This window comes from Micropterus dolomieu, linkage group LG01 (genome assembly GCF_021292245.1).
Source record: "Micropterus dolomieu isolate WLL.071019.BEF.003 ecotype Adirondacks linkage group LG01, ASM2129224v1, whole genome shotgun sequence".
NCBI classification, from domain to species: Eukaryota; Metazoa; Chordata; class Actinopteri; order Centrarchiformes; family Centrarchidae; genus Micropterus; species Micropterus dolomieu.
The window spans coordinates 45222934-45244903 of NC_060150.1; the positions used below are offsets into that span (position 1 = coordinate 45222934).

Below are 21970 nucleotides of genomic sequence, written 5' to 3' on the forward strand. Positions count from 1 at the left end.
TACTCAAGAGACCAAAGCTGGTTGTGTTAAAGTCCACATCACAACGTTATTATCGTTTTCCTGCTACCAAGAAGTTCTTTTTTACTCAACACCAGACTGAGAAGCAGGGTTTGACTGCCCGCACTGGTGTAAAGTTTCTGCCGTGTTGCACATCGCTGTAGCAAGTATGAGGAGTGAAACCACTGGAGGTCAGCGGAAACAAGATTCTCAGCTGCCGCTCACCCCTCCCTTTGCAAGCTCGTAAGAGAAGCTACATTGGATATGACATAAATATAAATAATAATAATATATATAAATAATACATGTAGTCCTCCATTTGTCCAAATTTCAAAACAAACCAGAAGACTACTACTGCTAGTTCCTATTCTTTGTACGTATTCAACATAGTGATGAAACGCGCTCTGTAGCGCAGTTTGTCCATTTGGGCTACAATAGAAACATGGAGGCGCAACATGGTGACATCCATGTAAGAGGACTCGCGGTGTATGTACATAGAAATGGCTCATTCTGAGGTAATAAAAACACAACTCTTCATTATGTAAGGTCTTTTATACACCACTGAAATAATGTTACGAATCTTTTATTGCATTTCTGTCAATAGATCCTCAGAAATATTACACACTGAACCTTTAAGTTGCTTCTCAAACAGTTATTGGTTGGTTTTAAATAACACTTTACAGTCTGAGTACTACGATTAAGATATTCTTTGTAGGACGACGCTTTACTTTACTTTTGGGGCACAAAAGTAGCAGCTGATTGCCGGATGATTATGAAGTAAGCAGGGATAACTCAGTAACTGCTCAGTATGATCACAAAACAGTAAATGATGTTAAGTAATTAATGAGTTGTTACTGGAACAAGTCAAGAGGAAGGTCGTCATGTTGATCTTTATTAATGAATGATTACTATTCATCCATCCATCCATCTTCATCCGCTTATCCTGGGTCGGGTCGCGGGAGAATGATTGCTAATGATTCATTAATTTAGTATCTCCCAGTCTGTTCTCTATTAACTCATCATTATCTACTGCAGAGTCCTCTATTCTGAGTAATCCACTACTTATTAACATTTAATAAATCATCAGGCCATTCACAAGTTGTTGTTTGTACTTTTGTACTTTTCTTTGTTTTATCAGTTTTGTGCCCAACAAAGTGCCCCTTAAAGGTACAACATATGGCCATGATTTGAGTTTAAAACATGTATGTGAAGAGATGCGTATGTATTGTGTTGCAGAGATATCTGCTGAGGCTCGTCCTGTGCTGTAATACAACTTAGTTCCTCAAGAGGCGACAGTATGATAGTAAAGCTCAGACCTCCCTCGTACTTTCAGCTGGGAGCGGCGAGTTCACCCTTCTTAGTTTTTTCAGTCAAGAAATAAACTATATAAACTTATAGTATATATTCCTACACATTTAAACTATTTGCCTTGTTAACGCATCGTAAAAAACACACTTTATTCAAATGACGGAAACAAAATAAAACTCACCAGAACCGCCTTGTTTAGTCAATCAACTGATCCAACAGTAACTAAGTATAGCTTGATAGAAATAAACCTTTAATTCACAGAATTAAGAGTGAAATTATTCTGGCTCTACATGCCTAACCTCCCTCTCGCAGGATGCCCCTCCTGTCCCCGCCTGACCCCGCCGTGTGAAACAAGAACAGTGGAAAAAATCATTGTTTCATCATCATGTTTGTTTATTGGATTGTTAAGAATGAAGTCTTATCAGTCATAATTGTGCAATAAAAGGTAAAAGGTCAAAGTAAATGAGCAGCACCTGTCCCTCCCTCATTATCACCACTTTGTGCCTTTAACCCAAGCAGCCAGAAGGTCAGACTTTTTCCCGTCCAGCTTCCAGATGAATGTAACTGTGGCTTCTCTGAAAAGAAGAACAATGTACTAAACTAACTGAAGGTTAGTCATCTGTGATTGTTTTACTTTTCTTTTCAGCTGCAACTAAACGTGACTACATGATGATTTAAACATGAGTAAAAGGAAGTCTCCTGGTGCTAAAAAAGATGAACATTACATTACAACATTGGATGTGCTGCCTCATTAGATGCAGCTCTTGTTTGTTTTGTGTGCGACGTGTGATTACAAGTAAACACAGAGAAAAAGACAGTTCTTGCCTGTAGTCTCGTGTGCTTGTGTTTGGTCTCTGGCTGGCTGTTTGACATAGCGGCACATAGCACAAGGCACACAGCACACACTAAAACAGCTCTACACTTTGAAAGCAAACCCCACTGACATTTGATGGGACAGCAGAGGAAACACTGACTCCTGTGGAGGGGTTAGTGTGTAATTGTGTGTGTTTGCCAATCACAACCAAACTCCACCCAGTCAGAGGGTGTGTGTGTGTGTGTGTGTGTGTGTGTGTGAGGAGCGACCTTACCCTCCCTAAAGTACCTCTGTGTCTGGTGAAATGTTTGTGTGTGAGGGTGTGTGTGTGTGTGTGTGTGTGTGCTGCCTTTTCTCTAAATAACCTGTTGATCCAGTCACTCAGTCTCAGGAGGCAGCAGACTCGGCTCTTCATTTGTTCCCCTTTCTCGTGGATTTCATCTGACTAGGAGCTTCAGCTGAATCACTGTAAGTGTTTTCTCAGATTTCCTGACATGGGACAGATTTCAGTGCTGTAACAGCTCAATGTGGCATCACAGGACTATGAAGCGGTGACTTATTGTAGTTATCAAGAGATGTTTTACTGCTGATGTCCAGGAGCCCCTGTAAGTACTATGTTTTTCTGTAAAACTACTACAATTAATGATACATTAATTTTGCAAAGTTAGTATACTGTTGACTTTGAATGCTCTAAAGTCTAGAAGAATCCAAACTATTGTTTTTGGGTCAGCAGCTAAAAGGTCACTTTTAGTGCTGTGATGAGCTTTAAACTGCCCAGAAATTTCTAAGAAAGAGTTTGTTCATGAAAGGAATCAGCTGGTTGAACACAAACTTAAATCACATGTGGTCCATGATGAAAGCTGCTTCACTCCACCGCTTTTGTGACGAGATAAGCTCAGAGCTTACCTGAGATCAAAGAGTAAGTGCTATAAAGGTTTTAATAACTCATTATTTATATTAAAAAAAAGTGTTTCATTTGCTGTCGCCTATTTTTAGTGGAAACTGTGCAATACTTTATTAATTACATAAACAATTAAGACATTTATTTTTTACAAATGCAAAAGTTTTAAAGTTGCATAGCGGCAAAAATACTGAAATACACAGTCTTTACTCGTCAAAAGAGGGTTCGGTACACAGGTAAACAGTCAGGTAGCAGGTAAACAGGTAGAGGGTGATGCTGGACAGGTGAAACCAATCAGTGGCGGGGAGGGAGACAACGATCTCGCAGGTCGGAATCACAAAAGGACAGGAAGTGAAGTGGTCTGAAACGAGAGGAGCGGTGAGTAACAAAATAAAACAGGAAACAAGGAACGGATGAATGAATGACATAAACACATACCTCAGGAGGCATGAAAGGACCTGTCACATAGAGGCGGAGTGGGCTGTTCACATACCAAACATTTAAGTTCAGGTGAGAAACAAATATACAGGCTATATGTACATGTAAATATTATTAATATAAGGCTCATTGAGTTTAAGATAACAAAGGAGTGCACCAGAGGTGAAAGAGTTATTATTAGTGTTTAAAGAATATCTAGGTGTCACTAATACCTAATATTATAAAGCATTGCTGGATGCAAAGTTATTAAGACACTAACAACATCTCTTTGGCCTCATTTGTCCCAGTTTATCTTAAACTCTGTCTGCTTTAAGTGAACAACACTTACAAAAACACACCGTACAGACTGTCCTCTCTTTAAAGCTGTATGTTTTCAGTCCCTGCACACTCGTTTATCGACGTCTTGTTGCAATTTCTCATATTTTATTTAATATATTCTTCTCTACATGATACTTGTTGCTGTGTGCATTTTAGTGTTAAGCTCAATTTAACACAGTTTAGCTGTAATGAACTGTGCTCTGGAGCTAGTAGCCTTGCTTAACCTTATTTAACCTTGCAAAGTCAACTGTTTTGGGCTGATGGGGCTTCAGTGCACCTGTTTTCCAGCAATTAGTAAATGGCCTCTCTGTTAAAAGTTTACTCATTTGGAATTAGAATTAATTTATTGATTTGGTTTTCTGCACATTTGCACAAGTACATTTACCAAATTTATCTTTTTTTTTTTTAAATTTATGTTTTGTTTCAAAACAACAAATCAAGAGACAAAAGTCGTCTGTCAGCTTGCTTTCGAAAAATGGACTCAAGCCAAGACAAAAGTCATTTCTCATTTAGTGCGGCATTTGATCAACTGCTGCAGTGCTTTTTTCTTTGTGACCAAGAGGATTTATTTGGAGAAAATCCAACAAAAATGCTGCCCTTCTTCTTCTGCCAACGGAAAGCCATCAGCAGTGAGGATGAGATAATGTGCTTCGTCTGCACTGCATAATACTTTAAAAGGGAATTGTCTTCAGCTTCATTAGAGGAAGGATCCAGTGTAAACACATGAAGGCTCTAACAATGTCACCCACAGCTTGCCTGACTCACCTCCTGCCAACGAACGTCACAACACTTCATCGCCATGAAGCTGACTCACCCCCCCCTCCTAAAAACTTCCTCAACCTTTAAGACTAATTTACTGCTTTATCAGCGGCCTGGATATACCTCAAATTTCCATGCGCTCTTTGATTTATGGTACCAAGTTCACCTGTGTTTGCTTTGGATACTTAAGATAGTGTTCAAGATAAGGTTTTATTGTGCATGAACAACAGATGTATCTTCTTCTCTGTCTCTTAAACCACTCGAGAGATAAGAGGAAGATGCAGGGGATTAGCTGAAGGAACGAGAGAGGGGACTGACGCGGAAGAAAATGCTTCCAGATTTTTGCGGTGGATGAAAGAGTGCAGGGCTTCAGCTGCAAATCTCACTCCCTTGAAGGCTGCACATGTGCCGTCACGTTTTGTATTGTGTATATTCCTGTCAGTTTCATCAGAAATGTGCCTCTAATTATTTTTTTCTCTTCCTTTTTCCTTGTGTGTGTGTGTTTGTGTGTGATGCCAAACCACCCACACAGCTGCAAGGAAGACCCTGCTTGAGAGGGGATAGCCTCGCCTGAAGTCGCCTCACTGACAGAGCTACATACCTGTCTGCGCTGGGTTTCTGTGTCCGTTTGAGTTGTAAATCTGCGTAGCTGAAAGGAAATCATGTCAGCGATACACACCTTGGCCTGTTTCCTCCTCTGGATCAGCTTTGCCACCCAGAACAAAACCCCAGGTAAGACACAAATACCTCTTTGTCCAGCAGCCTCAACTGATCCGTAAACAGGGAAACATTCACAGGGATTAAAAACAAAGAAGGTTTTTTTTAACAGAACCTGACACACAGATACAGTTTCGGAAGAAAATACGATCGGTGCATCTTACTTTTGCAAGGTTGGAAGGTTTTTCTTTCTGCAACAGAGAACTGTCCCTAATTAGTCAGATGGCTTATTCAAAAGTTTGGTATGAACTGACGTCTGGTATGAACTCAGGATGGAAATATTTTCCCTCCACATCAATTGAAAAAGGCTGTGAAGCAGCTGGACTTCACAGGAAAAGGAAAAGTCTGTCTGGTCCTGTTTTAACAAGTTCATTCCTAAGACTTGGGGTACATTTTTACTCATCAACTGCATTGCTGAGAGCTGGAACAGAAAGAAAAAAAGGATGGAAGCTGTGAAATGTCGAATGTTAAAGACAATATAAGTTGCTAAGTACATGTAAACAAACACAGACACTTAATGAAAAACACAAAAAAGGCTGCAGCCTGAGGAAGAAAAACCTGTTGCAAACCAGAATAGCTGCCAATCCAAGAAAACCTCCAGTAAATGCCTGTTTGTGCACATATTTATCACATTTATTTTCTCACTTTTCAGCTCTCTTCCTTCTGTCTTTCACTGAAGGCTTTCCCCCCAGTTTTCTTTGAATCCTGAGATCTTGAAACATTGCATTTACCTTATCATCCCCAAGATGATTAGAGACACTCAAGGAAGGAGGTCAAGCAAATTACCATTTATAGCCAACAGTTTTTCAGACAGACTCGACAGAGAACACTCTGTTTGACGGAGCTATCAGATTTTGTTCCTGGACAGAATTCAGGCTGGAAAGTTAAGATTGTGCTATCGCTGATTTTGTAATCTCATGTAGAAGTACGCATCTGCTTATTTATCAGTCAAAGTACGTACATGGATTACGTTGAGTGTTTAAATGGTTAAAGTTAAAAGTTAATGTTTATTGTGTGTTGGCCACCTTGAAGAAATCGCGTTTGCTCAGCAGATTGTTCAAGCACAAAGGCTAAATGCCAAGACTTTCTGCAAGGACACCAAATGTCACATTATTGTGTGACAGGCGCCGACCGGGAGGTCACCAGGCCGGCTGCTTTGTGACACCTTGCAGGCGTGAGTCATTACTTTGCTGCTGTCAAAACTGTGATTCACAAGGAGAGAGAGAATGAGAGGAACAACTGTGAACACAGAACAACACAGGTGAAAAAACAGCAATCAATTCAGCTGTTGTCTTGCCGTTAACTGCCACTCATGCAAACTCATGGATGTGTATCTGCAGTACAGCAAACAAATGGTAATCTGACACCCTCTGGCACAAACCAGTGATCTGGTTCCAGGTTTGGAGTGATTCTGTGAGATGAAGACCTGGTCATTTCTCCAGGAATGATGTCAAGTGGTCGAGTTAATTCAACACTGCTTTCTGTGGGATCAGTGAGGCATGTTTTAAGCTGTCCACGCCCCCCGTCAGTGATGCCAAAGTAGGTGTTTTGCTTTTGACAGCTACTAAAAAGTGTACTCTTGTGTGTCAGAAAGGTAACTATGAGGACACTAGCTATGACGTCACTATTTGTATAAGGGTGTGGCCAAAAGCATTTTAACATTCTTAAAGGAAAGGTTCAAAGGTTCATCATGCTCTGTCCTCGCTTTGTGCAAAAAAATTTGTCCAAATCTGAAGCTTACATAGTCAAATCAAGTACGTAGCTTTCAAAGTTTTGTTTTTTGCACAATTGTCCCTGTTTGTGTTAATATTCCTGCATACCAGCTCTACAGGTAAATACATAAAAGGGGAGTTTTGTAGTAAAAAAGACTCTCAGACAGCTGAAGCCTCATTTTAGAAAGATGCACTATTTTGGAATAACTGAGCCTTAAAAAAATAATAAATAAAATATATATATATATATAAAATTTTATACATACATAAAATATTTCTGTGGGCTTGGGGCTAAGAGCCAGGTAGTCCGAATGTATAGAGAGACGGACTAACACTCTGTTGTTGTGGAAAAAGACTCAAAAAGACATAAACAGAGAATCAAAGATAATCTGCTTCAGTTACATTTTCCCAGAGGTCATGTTTACTCACACAAGCTGTTTTATCAATTTACAATCTTGTACCTTTACGCAATATCAGGTTGCTGGTCGGAGCAGGATCTTTCATCTACAGCTGTAGGGTTTGGTCTTTTCATGAGGTTTGTTGACATTAAGGAAGAAATATGAGCCTGTTGAACCTCCAGCGTCATTGTCGTGTGGTTATGAATTAATAACACTTTTTAAAAAAAAAGTTTTGCATTTATTAATACCCCATCAGGTTCCACCCAAAGAAATGTGAATTAACCTGTTAGATTATTTTTCTGTCTCAGGCAGCTCAGCAATCAGAAAGGCTTGTGCACTTTAATCTGCAATGGAAATGAATACCTCTGTGTGATTCATTATATTACACACAAGCTCAGACAAGTCCTCAGTGCTATTAGCTTCAGTACTGTTGAAAAACAAAACTTAATGTATGATTGTTTAGATAATACTGCTATCACAACCCTGGTATCTGTTTTCAGTCGGGCAGGCTGACTGGTTCTCACGATACCAAAGGGAGCCGTGTAAAAACTAGAAAGTTTTGGTAAATTTGCCCACTTGTATTTCCCAAGAATAAGGAGTGACTAATCTGTTAACTGCTGAGATTATTAATCCACCCCCTCCCTGGATGTGTGGCAATAAAGGGAAGTTGAGGGTGAATACTTGTCAGCTGTGTTACACTCACCAAAAAAACAGGTCCCTGTTTCAGATTAAAGAGAATTAGCACGTTCTGTTCACTTCACTTCTGGATGTGTTTTTCCTCTTTCTGTATTCCTATTTGAAAGTTTCCTTTAAACGATATCCTGGTTACTTATTTACTTGAACTGGAGTCATGTAACACATATTTTGTTTGTTATCATAATCAGAAACTCTTCTATTGTCCAGGTATGTGTACACATACGAGGAATTTTACTCCCCTCTTACATTGCTCTCACTGCACATTCACAGAACAAGGATGAACGAACAAGCTCAACAAAAACAGACACAAACTACCATGTACAAAAACACACATACACTAAAGAAAAACAACAACATTTGTAGACAGCAAGGGAAAGTCTAATGTTTAAAAGTTCTTCTCTGGTGACCAGAGAGGGACAGAAATCAGAACAAATGAGGAAGAAAAAAAAAGTCGTAGAGAGCGGTGTACCAAGGCCGCCGTCTGTGGGGCCATCGGATTATATCATGGCTACCAGTAATTAGCTGAACTCTAAATACTGCAGTACCATAGAGCCTCCACCGCTGTTGCTACAAACAAATCATGCTCTTGTTGTATCACTGTAACCTGTGTATAATAATGTGCAATGGATGTAAAGGATAACGTTTTGTATGGTTATATGTTGAATATATAGTCATCAAATGCCATAAAAATAAAGGTTATAATCTACAAAACCTAAAAATCCTTTTGTGTCATCATTTTGGGTTATTATCAATTTAAAGGTAGTGCTTTCAGACTACATTTATGTGTTGGGGAAGCGATTGCCGACTCTGATTAACCCAATACTTCTCTGCTTCCACTGTCAGTGCAAATGTGTTCAGTGCCACTCGGTTGTAAATGTAAACCACTGCCTATGTACATTATAACAGGCAGCGGCACATTCCTAATTTATTCTGTAGTAAAATAGAAGCAAACATGACCATCTACGAGTGTTTCCTCCTCTAGTGTGGTTTGTTTGTCCAGGTGGGAACAATGTCTGGTCTTCGCAGAGTTGTTTGTTAAATTGTAATCTGAACCAACTAAAAGGAAAGTGATGCTGATATCTGATATATCAGTGATGCTCACTAAATCATTTCCTTGTACAATACAATGTGTTTCTAACTGCAAAGCTGGACTACCAACTGGCAAAGCCAGACAACTTCCCCAGCATCCTCAAAGGCTCTCGGATCACATTGTATTTTGGTCATTTGGATAATAGCGAATATGTTGTGTTGCACTACCCAGCAACAAGTTCATTACCCAGCACGTCCTCAACGGAAAAGCACACGGCATAGGTTGATAATTATATAGCTTTTTGCGATCCATATTTACACTGAACAAAATTATAAACGCAACACTGTTGTTTTTGCCCCCATTCATCATGAGCTGAACTCAAAGATCTAAGACTTTCTCTCTGTACACAAAAGGCCCATTTCTCTCAAATATTGTTCACAAATCTGTCAAAATCTGTGTTAGTGAGTACTTCTCCTTTGTCGAGATAATCCATCCACCTCACAGGTGTGGCATATCAAGATGCTGATCAGACAGCATGGGTATTGCACAGGTGGGCCTCAGGCTGGCCACAATAAAAGGCCACTCCAGAATGTGAAGTTTCACTGTATTGTGGTGGGTTCTGGAAATCAGTCAGTATCTGGTGTGACCACCATTTTCCTCACGCAGTGCAACACATCTCCTTCGCAAAGAGTTGATCAGGTTGTTGATTGTGACCTGTGGAGTGTTGGTTCACTCCTCTTCAATGGCTGTGTGAAGTTGCAGTCAGGAGGGGTGGCCTTTTATTGTGGCCAGCTTAAGGCACACCTGTGCAATACCCATGCTGTCTGATCAGCATCTTCATATGCCACATGGGGAGAAAAACAAAAGTGTTGCGTGTATAATTTTGTTCAGTGTATGTTTTTTTTTGTTAAGCCACGACCTCTAGTGGCAGAAGAAGTCAGGTGATATAGTATAAAGAGCGACAAAGTCTATGTGAAAAAGGTGGCGGGGTGTACGGATGAGTGAAGGAAAACTCTTTTACTCAGGAGACCAAGGATTGAGAGTCTTTCCTGTGTGGAAGAAATTCAGAAATGATGTGAATGATAACTTTTTGTAGATGACTTACTTACATCATTAACCCAAACCACAATCTTTTCCTAAACCTAACCAAGTAGTTTTGTTGTCTAAACTCCACCAAACTGCAACCGAACTTAATGTCCAGTACGCCTGTCACTGGACTGGAAGGGGAAATGCCAAACATGAGGTTTTTTTGGGGAACGGTCTTATATGTCGTTTTGGGGCACTAGACAATCAACCTATTTTGTCATTTAGGTATGAGGACCTGTTGACATTATCAGCTAACTTGGGTACCTACATTAATCTCGTAGCCCCATCTTCTTGTAGAGGTGCATATTAGCTTAAATGACCACAAACGAGCTGACATACCCAAAACATGGGGTCAGGTGGTTTTATTCCAGCATGGGAGCAGTGGTGGGTTTCTTTGTCTCTGGTCATGCAAAAAGATGCCATATGTATAGTCTGTTGTGTGCAGGGTACTCAGTGTGAACATGTAGACAACACAGTACCTGCTGCACTGAATGCAAGAGGTGGGGTTGGGGCCACAACAGCAAATATGTGTCCCCTCCAGGCAGTGTTCAGACTGACTTGAAGCATGTGTGAAAAATTCAGCCCTCTCATTCCTTTGAATGGAGTCAGTCTGTCAGTGAGGTGGGGGTGCCAACACAGGGGAAGTCAGGCTGAACAACGAACGGTTTTCTGGCTAAGAAGTTGAACCTGCCTCAACTTTTGCTCTTGGTCAATCTCAAATACAGAAACGCACGTATCTGGTAGATAACTTTGTATCATGAATTGCCCATTTTTATACCTCACAATCTTCGCACTGAAAGATGAAATTGTTGCCGCTGTGGGAAAATTCCAGCTTTGTAAAGTTCTGTTTGTGAGTATTACAAACTGTCGTGCAGTGTTTTAACTTCCAGGATCGTATTTCATTGTCTCACATATCCCTGAAGCAACGCGCTCCCACCAAAGCAGTTATTTAGACAGTGTTAAAGGCTGTCTCCAGCTGTTCCTCCCCTTCCCCCATCTGCTGTTTTCCCCTGTCTGTTTCTCTCTGTGTGTTTGTCAGCCTGCACCTACACATCAGTCTGCTCACGTGCCTCTCCTCGCACCATCAACCTCCTTATTTCAACCTCTGTAGCAGTTACTCTCGTTAGTTTTCTGTCAGGCTCCTTGTGTGTTTGCCAAAAATGTGTGTTCTTTGTGCCCCATTCGCTTCCCATTTGCTTCCTCCCAGTGTGCCAGCCACACTTCAACCCATTCTCTTCGGCCAGGTATTACCTCCACACTCCCTGCCAGCTCCAACCCTGGCTTTCGTCCAATAATCGTTTACCTATTCTCAATAAAAACCTTCATCTTTATAACCCCCTGTTTGAGTCCAGCCTGTTAAAACATAACACACAGGTAAGTATCCTTATACCCAGAATCCAGCCCCTATCCGAGAGTTTGGTTGCAGTACAGGTGTTGTGCATTCATCTACTGTATGTACTGTATAGTTGGTACTCACCTTGATGCTTGGTATACACCTCCTGCACGAGCTTGATAGGGGTCAGCAAGACAAGGACCCATGGTTCTGCTTGCCACCCAACTGGCCAAACACCAGATCCCTGCAGCTAAACTTGCAGGTGCCTACATGCCGGTGTCCCTACCTCTTTGGCCTTAGCTCAATTAGGGCCCCATGCATGCAGGGCAGGTCACCTGCAGCTCCCCTGTTGGGATCGCCTCCCGGAGGATCCTTGAATTCCTAATTCTGGCTGGGGTTGTTCTTTGTAGTTAGAGGTATTTCAATCACCCTGTCTTGCCCCTCACTTGTGAACACTTTGCCTTGGGAGACCCAGTTTTCCATGGTCACAGAGACACACAAGTCACCGTCATGCAGAGGCATTCATCGTTCATGTTGCTAAACTACAGCAGTATAACAACCTCAGACTAACTCATATGAAAACTGGAAAAATTAAAAACACACAAACAGAATATCAGATATCAGAATATTGGTACATTGAGACCTCATCTTGACTCTCCGTGTCTTGTTTCAGATGTCACTGTGACGTGTTTTGTTTCCGAGGAGTGCTTGCTCCCCTGCAGCTTCCAGCCAGGCAGCAAAGAGACCATCGAGTGGTTCAAACAGGACGCAGAGTTTTACAAATTCAAGCGGGACGACGACGACGACGATGATGATGAAGATGATGATGATGATGATGATGAAGATGATGATGACAGCAGTGAAGAGCACAAGACAGATGACGACCGAGCCTCCATTGTCCCAGAACTGATTTCGCGGGGCAATGCCACACTGATCATCAAAGGGAGCACTCTCAAGGACAGAGGCACGTACAGGTGTCACGTGAACACCTCGAAGGGCGAACACAATGCTAAGGTCATCGTGAAGGTGCAAGGTGAGTTTATAAATAAGGTCAGACGTAAGAGCACTCTTAGGTACAGTTTAAATAAACTGTGACGATTCAGCCCAGTTTGTTTAGGCGGGTTTGAACGTCATTATTTAAAAGTTTCTCTCTGCTTTCAAGATGGTAAACCAACCCTTTCACTCTAACTGATAGCAACTATTATCCCATAATATTACAGTGCAACACGTATCTACTACCTATTGTTTACCTAAAAGTGGGAACCAGTGTGTAGGATGTGTAGGGCAGTCAGGTGATGGGTGAAGGAGGGACAGTCTGTGAGCATCCGGTGGACAGCTTGAGGATGGCAGGTCTGGGGAGGAGACAGTGTGGCTGTAAGAAGGGACAGGGAGGCAAACTGTGACACATGTTTTAATAAAGTAAACAGTCAATAATAATCTTGAACACAAGTACTTTTCCACACAACAGCAGGACGTAGGAAACTTGGCAACCTTGCTGAGTAGCTCTTAATCAGCTCGCTGTCGCTGCTCTGGACTCCCGTGCAAAACTCAGAAATGCAGAAATATGTTGTGTGTGCGTTTAGTGCTAATTAGCAAATGTACGATGGTGACATTTTTAAACATTATACCTGCTAAATATCAGCATTTTAGCCTTGTGAGCATGTTAGCAGGCTGATGTTAGCACATTTAGCTCAACTGCACTGCTTATAGTCTCACAGAGGTGCCAGCATGGCTGCAGACTCTTTGTCTTGTTTTATAATTCCCTGCTTTTATTCTCATTGCCAGGTGCATAATTACTTCAAAATTACTTCAAGCCTTTCTGCACACAGATTTTCATGCCAATAGTTTTTTTCCACCACACACCCCCCCCTGGGTGGCTTTGTGGTTAAAGGGACATTAGGGGACTTTTAAATTAAATTAAAAACAGTGTTTCTGTAAGAATGTTTGTGGTACTATTCTCCTGTGTTAAACAGAGCTCTAATGTTATCTGCATGAGAATGATATCACCCACAGTCAGGCTATATTGGGCCCTGGCATTTAGAGTCTATCATCAGGGGCTGCTGGGAAACATTTTAGCATGCTGTGAGTTTCTTTGTGTGTGTGCAGCACCCATCAGAGGCCTGTCTGTGGAGCTGTCGAGGCTGAGCGGCTACGAGGAGATGAAATGCATCGTCCGTAATGTCTTCCCGGCTCCTCGTGTAACCTGGGCGACCGAACCACCCACTTTCGAGGACCTCCGACCGGTCACGCGCATGCTGGCCGACAAACAGAAGCTGTACTCGGTCGACAGCCGCCTCAAGAGGCTGAACGGACACCCTGACCTCATCTACATCTGTAAAGTCACGAGTTCCTACGGTGGTCCGACCTGGACCGCCTCACTCAGGGAAAGAGGTAAAAGAGCTCTTTTTAGTGAAGAGAGGTCTCTATCCACACAGTTAAATGGGATTTTAAGTAGGGGTTCTGTTTTAATAATACAGCAATTTACACAGCATTTCAGAACTACCTCTAATTTGGAAGGCATGATGTGACACATTTCAAAATAATGTGTTATCTTTCACATTCTTTAATTTGTATCTGTTTATTTACTTACTGGAGAAACTGAATGTTTTGTGTCCCACCAAACCTACATCCTTGTTACTAGTAGAAATTAAAGGAACTGAAGGAAGAGACCTTACCATCCCCTGCCACGCCCCTCCTTACCTGAACAAACCCTCCCTCAATTGGAGCTTCTCCAACAGCGAGGACCCCTCCCACATCCTCACCTACAACAGCCGGTCGGGGGACAGCACATCCTCGTCATACTGGGACAACCACGTGGAGCTGGACGGCTTCAGGGTCCCGTTTGGAGACGGGTCGCTGCGACTGATGGACCCCAAGCACTCGGAGCACACGGGCAGCTACACCTGTGTGTTCTTCATCCCGTACACCACTCACACCGAACGCACTGAAGTCACTATCAAGAATCCTGCCGGTGAGGCCACAAACGCTGTCATAGACCAAAGAGGAATGTGTTCAGACTGTGTTAGTCTGTCAATACTTTCTGACATTCTGTCTGTAGCTCTCCAAGCTGCAAGCCCATTGGTTCTTACTGAAGATGTAAACCATTTAAAAACACCTAACTAATTAAATAGTTTAATTCCAAGAAAAGCTCAGGAATTTTCTCAAACAGCTGCTTCCTGTAGTTTTTTAAAATAAAAAAATAGGAACAAATAGTGCATTTGAAGCTCCTTGCTTGCAAAAAAAAAAAAAGAGATCATTTATCAAATCATCTTACGAAAAATATAAAATAAAATATCTTGTCACTAGCCTCTAGTTGTATATACAGATAGTTGGGTTTTATCCGCCTGGGATTGAAATTTCTGACTCTGAATAGAATTACAGTTTCGGTGCTCAGAGCGTTGTATTGTAAGATGGCATGTTGTAGATAAAAAACAAATTACTTAATTTCTAAATTAATTATTAAAGAAATTTCGGAACTGGCTAATATTCCAAGGAAAACCTCATGTCAACAATAAGAATCTAAGATACAAGAGAAGAGTTGGAGCTTTGATAAAGTTCTTCTAGGACTTGGCGATATGGCCCAAAATGTTTTCACGATAAAAAATATATCATTCGATATCGATTATTATCTTGATAAATGTCAAATCATCTTTTATTTCTTGAAGTTTGCTCTTGTGTGAAAGGAAAAGAAACCAGATGGTTAAACTTTTCTTAATGTTCAATGACAAACACTTGGTGCCAAACAATGAATCACTTCACATATCTGAGGTAGAATATTCAAAACAAATATGATAAAATCTTTTTTTAACAAATGCATGACAAGAAATAAATTCGTTTGTGATTCAAATGAATTAAATCAAACATTTATTATAGCAGATTATTATGGAGGAAAATTATATTGCACTAATTAACATGATTGTTTCATTGAAGTTTTTCCCTATTTTTTATGCTTTCATAGTATTGACATGTGAAAGTAGCTTTTGTTATTATGTCCTGCTATTAATACAGATTACAGAGCATTTAATAACACAAAGAGATCTGAAAGTTTGGAGGGTTTTTTTCTTGTAACTTACTTTGTGACTGACTTTAATCTCAGAGAATATCTGAGATTTTTCTTGTAATTCTTGCTATTAATTAACATTACTTAAAAATCAAAAATTAATATTAAGTAACTGTGGTATGAAATCAGTTGAAAAATACTAACAATAATAACTAACAACTAACTAACAACTATATATGCATTATATAACACACTTTGACATATAAAGACAACGACATCCATGTAAAAAGTTCAATTTTCACAATAGAAAACTGTCTGCTAGTTGTTGTTTCATGTATTTAAGTGTGTATTTTTTTTATTAATCTGTATATATTTGTTACCTGTGTGCAGAAGAGCAAATCCTTTCAAAAGAACCGTCTTATTGGTGGATTGTCGGTCTGGTGATTGCGCTGCTGGTTCTCGCGCTGGTGGGCTTGCTGGCCTACCTGAAGGTGAAAGGTAAAGATAGACCCAACAATCATCACAAATACCTACATTAACATACCGACATTCAAACTGGGAGTGGGCAGAAACTGTCTGGGATATCTGGGATTAGTTTTTAGTTTTATTAACTGTTATTGCTATTACAATTTATACACTTTACACTTTTTTTTAGCATAACATCACTTTATACAGCAGCTATTCAGTAGGTTTCTTCACCAAACTCCTAAATAATCATACAGAACAATCAGTCAGTGACACATTTTATTAGACTCTGTAGTTTAAATTAAAAATGCAATTCACAACTGTGGGTTTTTATCATTATGTAAGTACAAGGACTGAAAGGTAAAGTCTCAAAAGTCTTTATTGCAGAAATTAACTGCTAAATGATGAGTTAATGGTCCTGCTGCAAGTATTCGATGACGGAAGAGAATTCAAATATTTTACCCAGAAAAAGTAAAAAAGTACTCTGTTACAACTAAAAGCCTTCAGAAGTATTCAGAATCTTACCTGGACAAGTACATATTACGTATTATCAGCAAAAGTACTCATTATGCTCCAGAATGGGCCCTAACCAGTGTTATACTCTGTCTATTATTTATTACTACTGATACATAACTGTGTACGCAGCATTTTTATGTTGCAGCTTTGCAGGTAGCATAAAATCTGAAAACGCAAGTCAAGTACAAATACCTCATAATTCTACTCAAGCACAGTACTTAAACATACTTTTTTTTTCGACCACTGCGTGCTGAAACATGCAGCTAAAAACAACTAAAAACATATTTCAAAAATCTAATTGTCAGCATTAATTAAAAAGTTATCAGTATGTTTTTTTGAAAAACCTTCTGAAAAACATAAATGACATCAAAAATGATCTGTTGATTGGTACTAAATATCTTCTCAGATTCAGGGTCACTAGTCCTAAAACAAAATCTAAGCTTCTCTGCCTTGTGGTGAATGTTCAGAGAACTTTAACAGATTGTTACAGGAAAATAAAACAAATGTTCAGATCCCAATACTGAATCTGTTTGAGGATACATAGACAAAAAATCACTGTCCTTTCCGCTTCATAAATAACAGATACTGTAAGTAAAAAACATTCTTCATACAGGTAATGAAGAAATAGAAACTAAATCCTAAAGGCAATCCAAATCTAGCATCCATTGTTACACCTGTCATTTTACACCCAAACCAGTCACACCAGTTATAACTAATTGGATCTGGGTCATGTCTTTGGTCAGTGTTGTGATTCTGGATTAGTTTATGTAAGCTTAATCACATTTTAGGGTGTGCTTCTGTGCTCAGTAGCTCAGTCTGTAGGCTTCAGGTGCTTTCAATTTCAGAATCCGTTATTGATTTCAGCTGTTCTCAAACATTATGTCTCTCCCCTCTGCTCTCAGGACGCAACCCGAAGTGCAGAAATGACACCGAGGCGCCAACAGAGCTGCATTTAGTCAAAGGTGGGTCATCGTAAATACTACTTGCTCTACCAAAACCAGCAAACAGATGGAGCCGTAGGTCAAGTCTTTGCTCTGTTGCCTGGACTGTAGGTTGTTTGCCTTTACAACTCCAAAGTGGATTTTTTTTTGGAATGACAACCATGATTCGCAACCTTTATGGTTCACCACATAAATCTGAGGGCTTGTGATGATTACCTGAAGATGAAAGCTGAAAAAACATGTTTCTACTCCAGACAGGGATGTGCAGTATTTATGATAAATGTATTTAAAATATGTATTTTTAATTAATTTTAAAAAAAGGATTTTATATTTGATAGGGTTACTTCATGTTTTGTTCAAAGTACTTAAGTGTTTTGTATTTTGTAGTTTAAAAATACTGTAAAATATTTTGAGATTATGTTATGACATCATAAAAACGCCATCGGGGGGACTTACAGATGTTGATAAATACACTAATAAACACTTATATCTGCTTATTACTACATGAGTTTAAACTCTATTAAAGTGCATTAGACTTAGCAAGGAGGACCCAATAAAATGGCAACTGAGTGTATATCTTGTTAGTAGATAACCTAAGAAATATAATATCTTACAGTACTGAGGAAACCGGCACACAAAAAAAAGCGTCCAAAGATTTCCTAAAAAGTTGGAATATTTTCCAAAATGCACTAAGAACAACCATAATTTTCAACCTTTATTTAACTTTTAAAGTAAAAAGGAAATATTTAGTTTTTCTTGTTTTAATAGTTTTACTGACCAGCATTATTCCATCCTTCCATCGTCAACCGCTTATCCTGCGTACAGAGTCGCAGGGGGCTGGAGCCAAACCCCGCTGTCATTGGGCGAAAGGCAGGGAACATCCTGGACAGGTCGCCAGTCCATTGCAGACCAGCATTAGTGTATTTTGTAAATAATGACAAAGTTAGAATTTCATGTTTGCAACACACTCAACAAAAGTTGGGAACAAGTTAAAATAAAACTGAAAAGTCAACAAAATATTCAAATATTACATCGTCACAAAAAGCAAGCTAACTGATAGCAGGTCAGGTGTCATGATTAGATCTAAAATCGCATTTGCCCAAGGCTTAATGTTTGCAAATAAGGATGGGCCGCGGCTCACCCCTTTGTGCCAAAATTCAGAAGAAAATTGTTAGTCAGTTCAAAGGGAACGTTTCTCAACACAAGATTGCAGAGAATTTAAGTCTTTCAAAATCAAGAGTTCATAATGTGAAAAGATTCAGGGAATTTGGAGACATCTCAGTCTGTAAAGGGCAAAGTCGGAAACCGCTGTGATGGCAGCATCTGTGATAGTATGGGGATGCATTAGTGCCCACGGCGTGGGTGAGTTGACCAGGGCCGCCCATAAGGGGTGAAAAAGGGGAAAGCTTTCTGGGGCCCAGCTGCTATGGGGGGCCCATGCATTCCTGCACTAATGATGTTCATCCTAAATATAAGCAAAGATAACCACATTTTATTTTGAACCAAAATTCATTTCTGTGGGCAGGCCTGCCACTGACGCAGAGGCATATTGGCTATTGAGATTTCAGACAGACATACTTTATGTTGCCATCAAGGTGGCGTCTCTTCCCAGAGCAGCCGTTTGACTGCAGGCGGCACCAACGGACAATCAGGCCCCTACACCGGCACTCAGTCAGTTTAATAAAGGTTCACATGAATCAACAAATCACAGATTATTCTTTTTATTCCATGTAGGAAACTTTTCTTGGTTTGGTTTTCTTGGTTTGTTAATCAGAATTAGTTTTTCTGCTTAAAATTAAGGCCTTTGTTTCTTCATCCTTTTATCCAGAACCTTTTTTTTTTCTCTTTCTTACAGACTCGACAGCAGACAGTAACCTGAATGAGAGCAGCCCTTTGACTGCAGGCGACACCAACGGACAATCAGGCCCCCAGACCAGCACTCAGTTAACATGATAACCGAAACAACAACTTGGGGACACCCAAGACTACCAAATTATTAACAAAACACACATGCATACACACACAGCTACACAAGGAACTAACAGCTTCTTAGAAAAAAGTTTATTTAAAATTGTATTATATTATTTCTAAGTACTATGTTGGCACATTTGGGTGTTTTTGAAGAACGTTTGACACCCTGATATAACGTTACTTTTTAGAGTGTATATGCTGAAGTGTAGAACATGCACTCACAGAACAGATGCTTTCAATGTATTTATGAGGGGTTTGTGAACCCTGATAGTGCAGCTATGAATCTTTTGTTATTTCAGGAACTATTTAAGTGGAATGTCGTCTTGTAGAGAAGCCTAACGACGGCTCCTGCTGAGCCTAAAAGCCTGTTTCCAAAGCTCTACAGTTAGCAGACTCATTACCTTGTTAGCTTAGCTTAATGAGACATATACGTTCACACAGATAAGAAGTCTATGTGCCATTGACTGCTGTCTCATAATGGTCTGTAAACCATTGCTTTGTTTTGGAGCAAGTGATACAGATGAGGTTAAATAAATGTGAATATGTTACACAGCTTACAAACTACGATAGATTTCGAACTCTCCGGCTCTCCTTCCCCTTAAAAGGTCATCTCTGTTTAGACGGCTTTCAATTGGTCAGTGATGCAAATGTGTCTGTCAAAGTTCACCAAAGTTTCAGAACAACACTGAAGTTATTGAAATTTGCTGCAAAATGTATCTGCTTTAAACGCTGGTATGATGAGACCTTTAATCAGACAGCAGGCTAAGCAAACACTGGAACGAGAGGAGGAAATGTTTTGTAATGTTTAAAGTTGTTTAAAGTTTTACGTTCTTGCACAGTTCTTCAGATGAGATGAAAATAAACAGGAATGCAAAAAAACCCGCACATAGTCATGCATTTATACTTGTGCGTGGGTGTCTCTGTCATTCTGCAATTACACCCCCAAAAGCTAGTCAGCAGTAGCGCTATAGCGTCCACTGTCTTGACTTTTGCCAGCCGAGCAGGCTAACTTCCAGTTTAGCGTTCCGGGGTAAAATTGTATACGTGCGGCTGGTGTAGCCTTTTCAAATGTTATCGACCGAGTGGATCACATTCTCATAGCGAAACGAGTCATTTCGCTCGTATTGTGACGGTCAAATATATTGATCCATCGTGTTACAGCCTCCGTTTAGGCCACTAGTAAAAGTCACTTCAAAGCACGGGGCACTTCCTGTCGGCTCGGAGGCACTGCGGGGCTACCCAACTGACCAATCACAGTGCTTACGGTCCAGGTCGCCTCGATGTGTAGTTACATTTTTCAGGAGGTGCACGTCAGGCGTAGGTGACACGTAGGCTACGGGGCTATGCAGAGGCTACGTTGATTTGACGCATAAGTATAAATTACACTTAAGGTCCTGTGGTTCCTCAGTTCCTGGCAGTATTTAGCGGAAAACAGGCTTTCCTGAAGAACTCCAGGGACCATTTGCAAAGTTACAATGAGGCTGAGAACCAAAAAGCCGCATCACTACGCTTGTGTGCTATAAAAGCCTCACATGCCTCTGTGTGAATTTTATGATGTTTTGAACCAGGTAAGAATTTATGTTTTCTATTGAAGTCGGTGTCAATCATCGCTGGCACTGGTCGAGATTCAGCATCCTGCTCTCAGCCACTTGCACAGGCTGGGTTTCCAAAATCAAAGACTGATTTCATGTTCTACTACCTAAGCTGTCCTGCTGCATTTAAACCTTCACTGAACTTAAAGGACACTCAAGCTCCTTCTGGGAATTTCTTTCCTGGACTTTAAATACGAATGTGACTGTTAATCACTGATGTGACTCAACTATATAGGCTTTCATTTTGACATGAAGAGATTAACGTTTAACTTTAACTGTCTTCTCTCTGCGCTGCCACTCTTTGTTGTAAACATGCATCATGTTTTACAAATTATACTTGACTTCTTTCACAAATGTGTCATAAATGATGTACCATTATTAAAAAAGCTAATCACCTTGTGTCTGTGTTGTTTGCTTTTTACCTCAGAACAATCTTCAATCAAGGTCCACTTGCTTCTTTCTGGAGCTTTTAACCACATCTCACAGACTTTATCAGCAGAAGGTGGCTCAGTTGTCACAAAGTGAAAATGTCATCAACAAACTCTATGACAGAGACAGTTGAGTTGTTTGTACGGTACTTGAATGATAGGCTTGAACTCGTGAGCGAGCGTAATCCGAAACACAACCACTTTCATACAGAAATACCACAATAAATACAGGAACATCAGCATGCAGGCTGTGGCTTTTCTCCAGACATGTTCAGACTCTGTTACTTCAACGTTCCCGGCTCATATGCAGATCACCACCACCGCCGTACCTTTCATTCAGCGCAGCGAGCCACATATCGGCCCAATCGTCCCGGAAATAAAGAGTGACAGCGGTTATAGACAGACAGGGAGACAGCTTCACACAACATGCTGGAAACTCAGGTAAACTCCCACTGCAACGTTACAGTAATATTTTATCAGCTGCAGGTTTAACTAATCCATGCTCGTTACATGATAACGTTACATTTACTGCATTTAGTCGACGTGCTAC

The 21970-nt window shown here is 40.3% G+C and overlaps 1 protein-coding gene and 1 long non-coding RNA gene across 5 annotated transcripts; one reads left to right on the forward strand and one right to left on the reverse strand.

Moving 5' to 3' along the window:
* Positions 1–2379: 2379 nt before the first annotated feature.
* hhla2b.1 (HERV-H LTR-associating 2b, tandem duplicate 1) lies at positions 2380–20422 on the forward strand. Of its 4 annotated transcripts, none has more exons than XM_046043603.1 (8): positions 2380–2587; positions 5068–5267; positions 12181–12540; positions 13614–13898; positions 14149–14478; positions 15898–16005; positions 17391–17450; positions 19285–20422. In XM_046043603.1, exons 2-8 carry the CDS (start codon positions 5198–5200, stop codon positions 19380–19382), a joined length of 1311 nt encoding a protein of 436 aa, XP_045899559.1. In that variant the 5' UTR covers positions 2380–2587; positions 5068–5197; the 3' UTR covers positions 19383–20422. The 4 variants fall into 4 exon arrangements, with proteins under 4 accessions (XP_045899559.1, XP_045899584.1, XP_045899567.1 ...); XM_046043628.1 differs by having other exon boundaries at positions 14152–14478; XM_046043611.1 differs by lacking the exon at positions 2380–2587 and adding an exon at positions 2686–2724.
* Positions 12021–20448, reverse strand: LOC123967515. Its single transcript, XR_006824255.1, has 4 exons — positions 18208–20448; positions 15888–15992; positions 14270–14493; positions 12021–12879 (listed from the first exon to the last, which is right to left on the reverse strand). It is a non-coding gene; the product is annotated as an uncharacterized LOC123967515 (long non-coding RNA).
* Positions 20449–21970: the final 1522 nt, after the last annotated feature.

Bases quoted from the DNA above. Each gene is read 5' to 3' on its own strand.
- hhla2b.1 (XM_046043603.1), top strand. From the start codon at position 5,198: ATGTCAGCGATACACACCTTGGCCTGTTTCCTCCTCTGGATCAGCTTT. The intron at 5,268-12,180 runs GTAAGACACAAA...GTCTTGTTTCAG, and splicing joins CACCCAGAACAAAACCCCAG to ATGTCACTGTGACGTGTTTT. The intron at 16,006-17,390 runs GTAAAGATAGAC...CTCTGCTCTCAG, and splicing joins GGCCTACCTGAAGGTGAAAG to GACGCAACCCGAAGTGCAGA.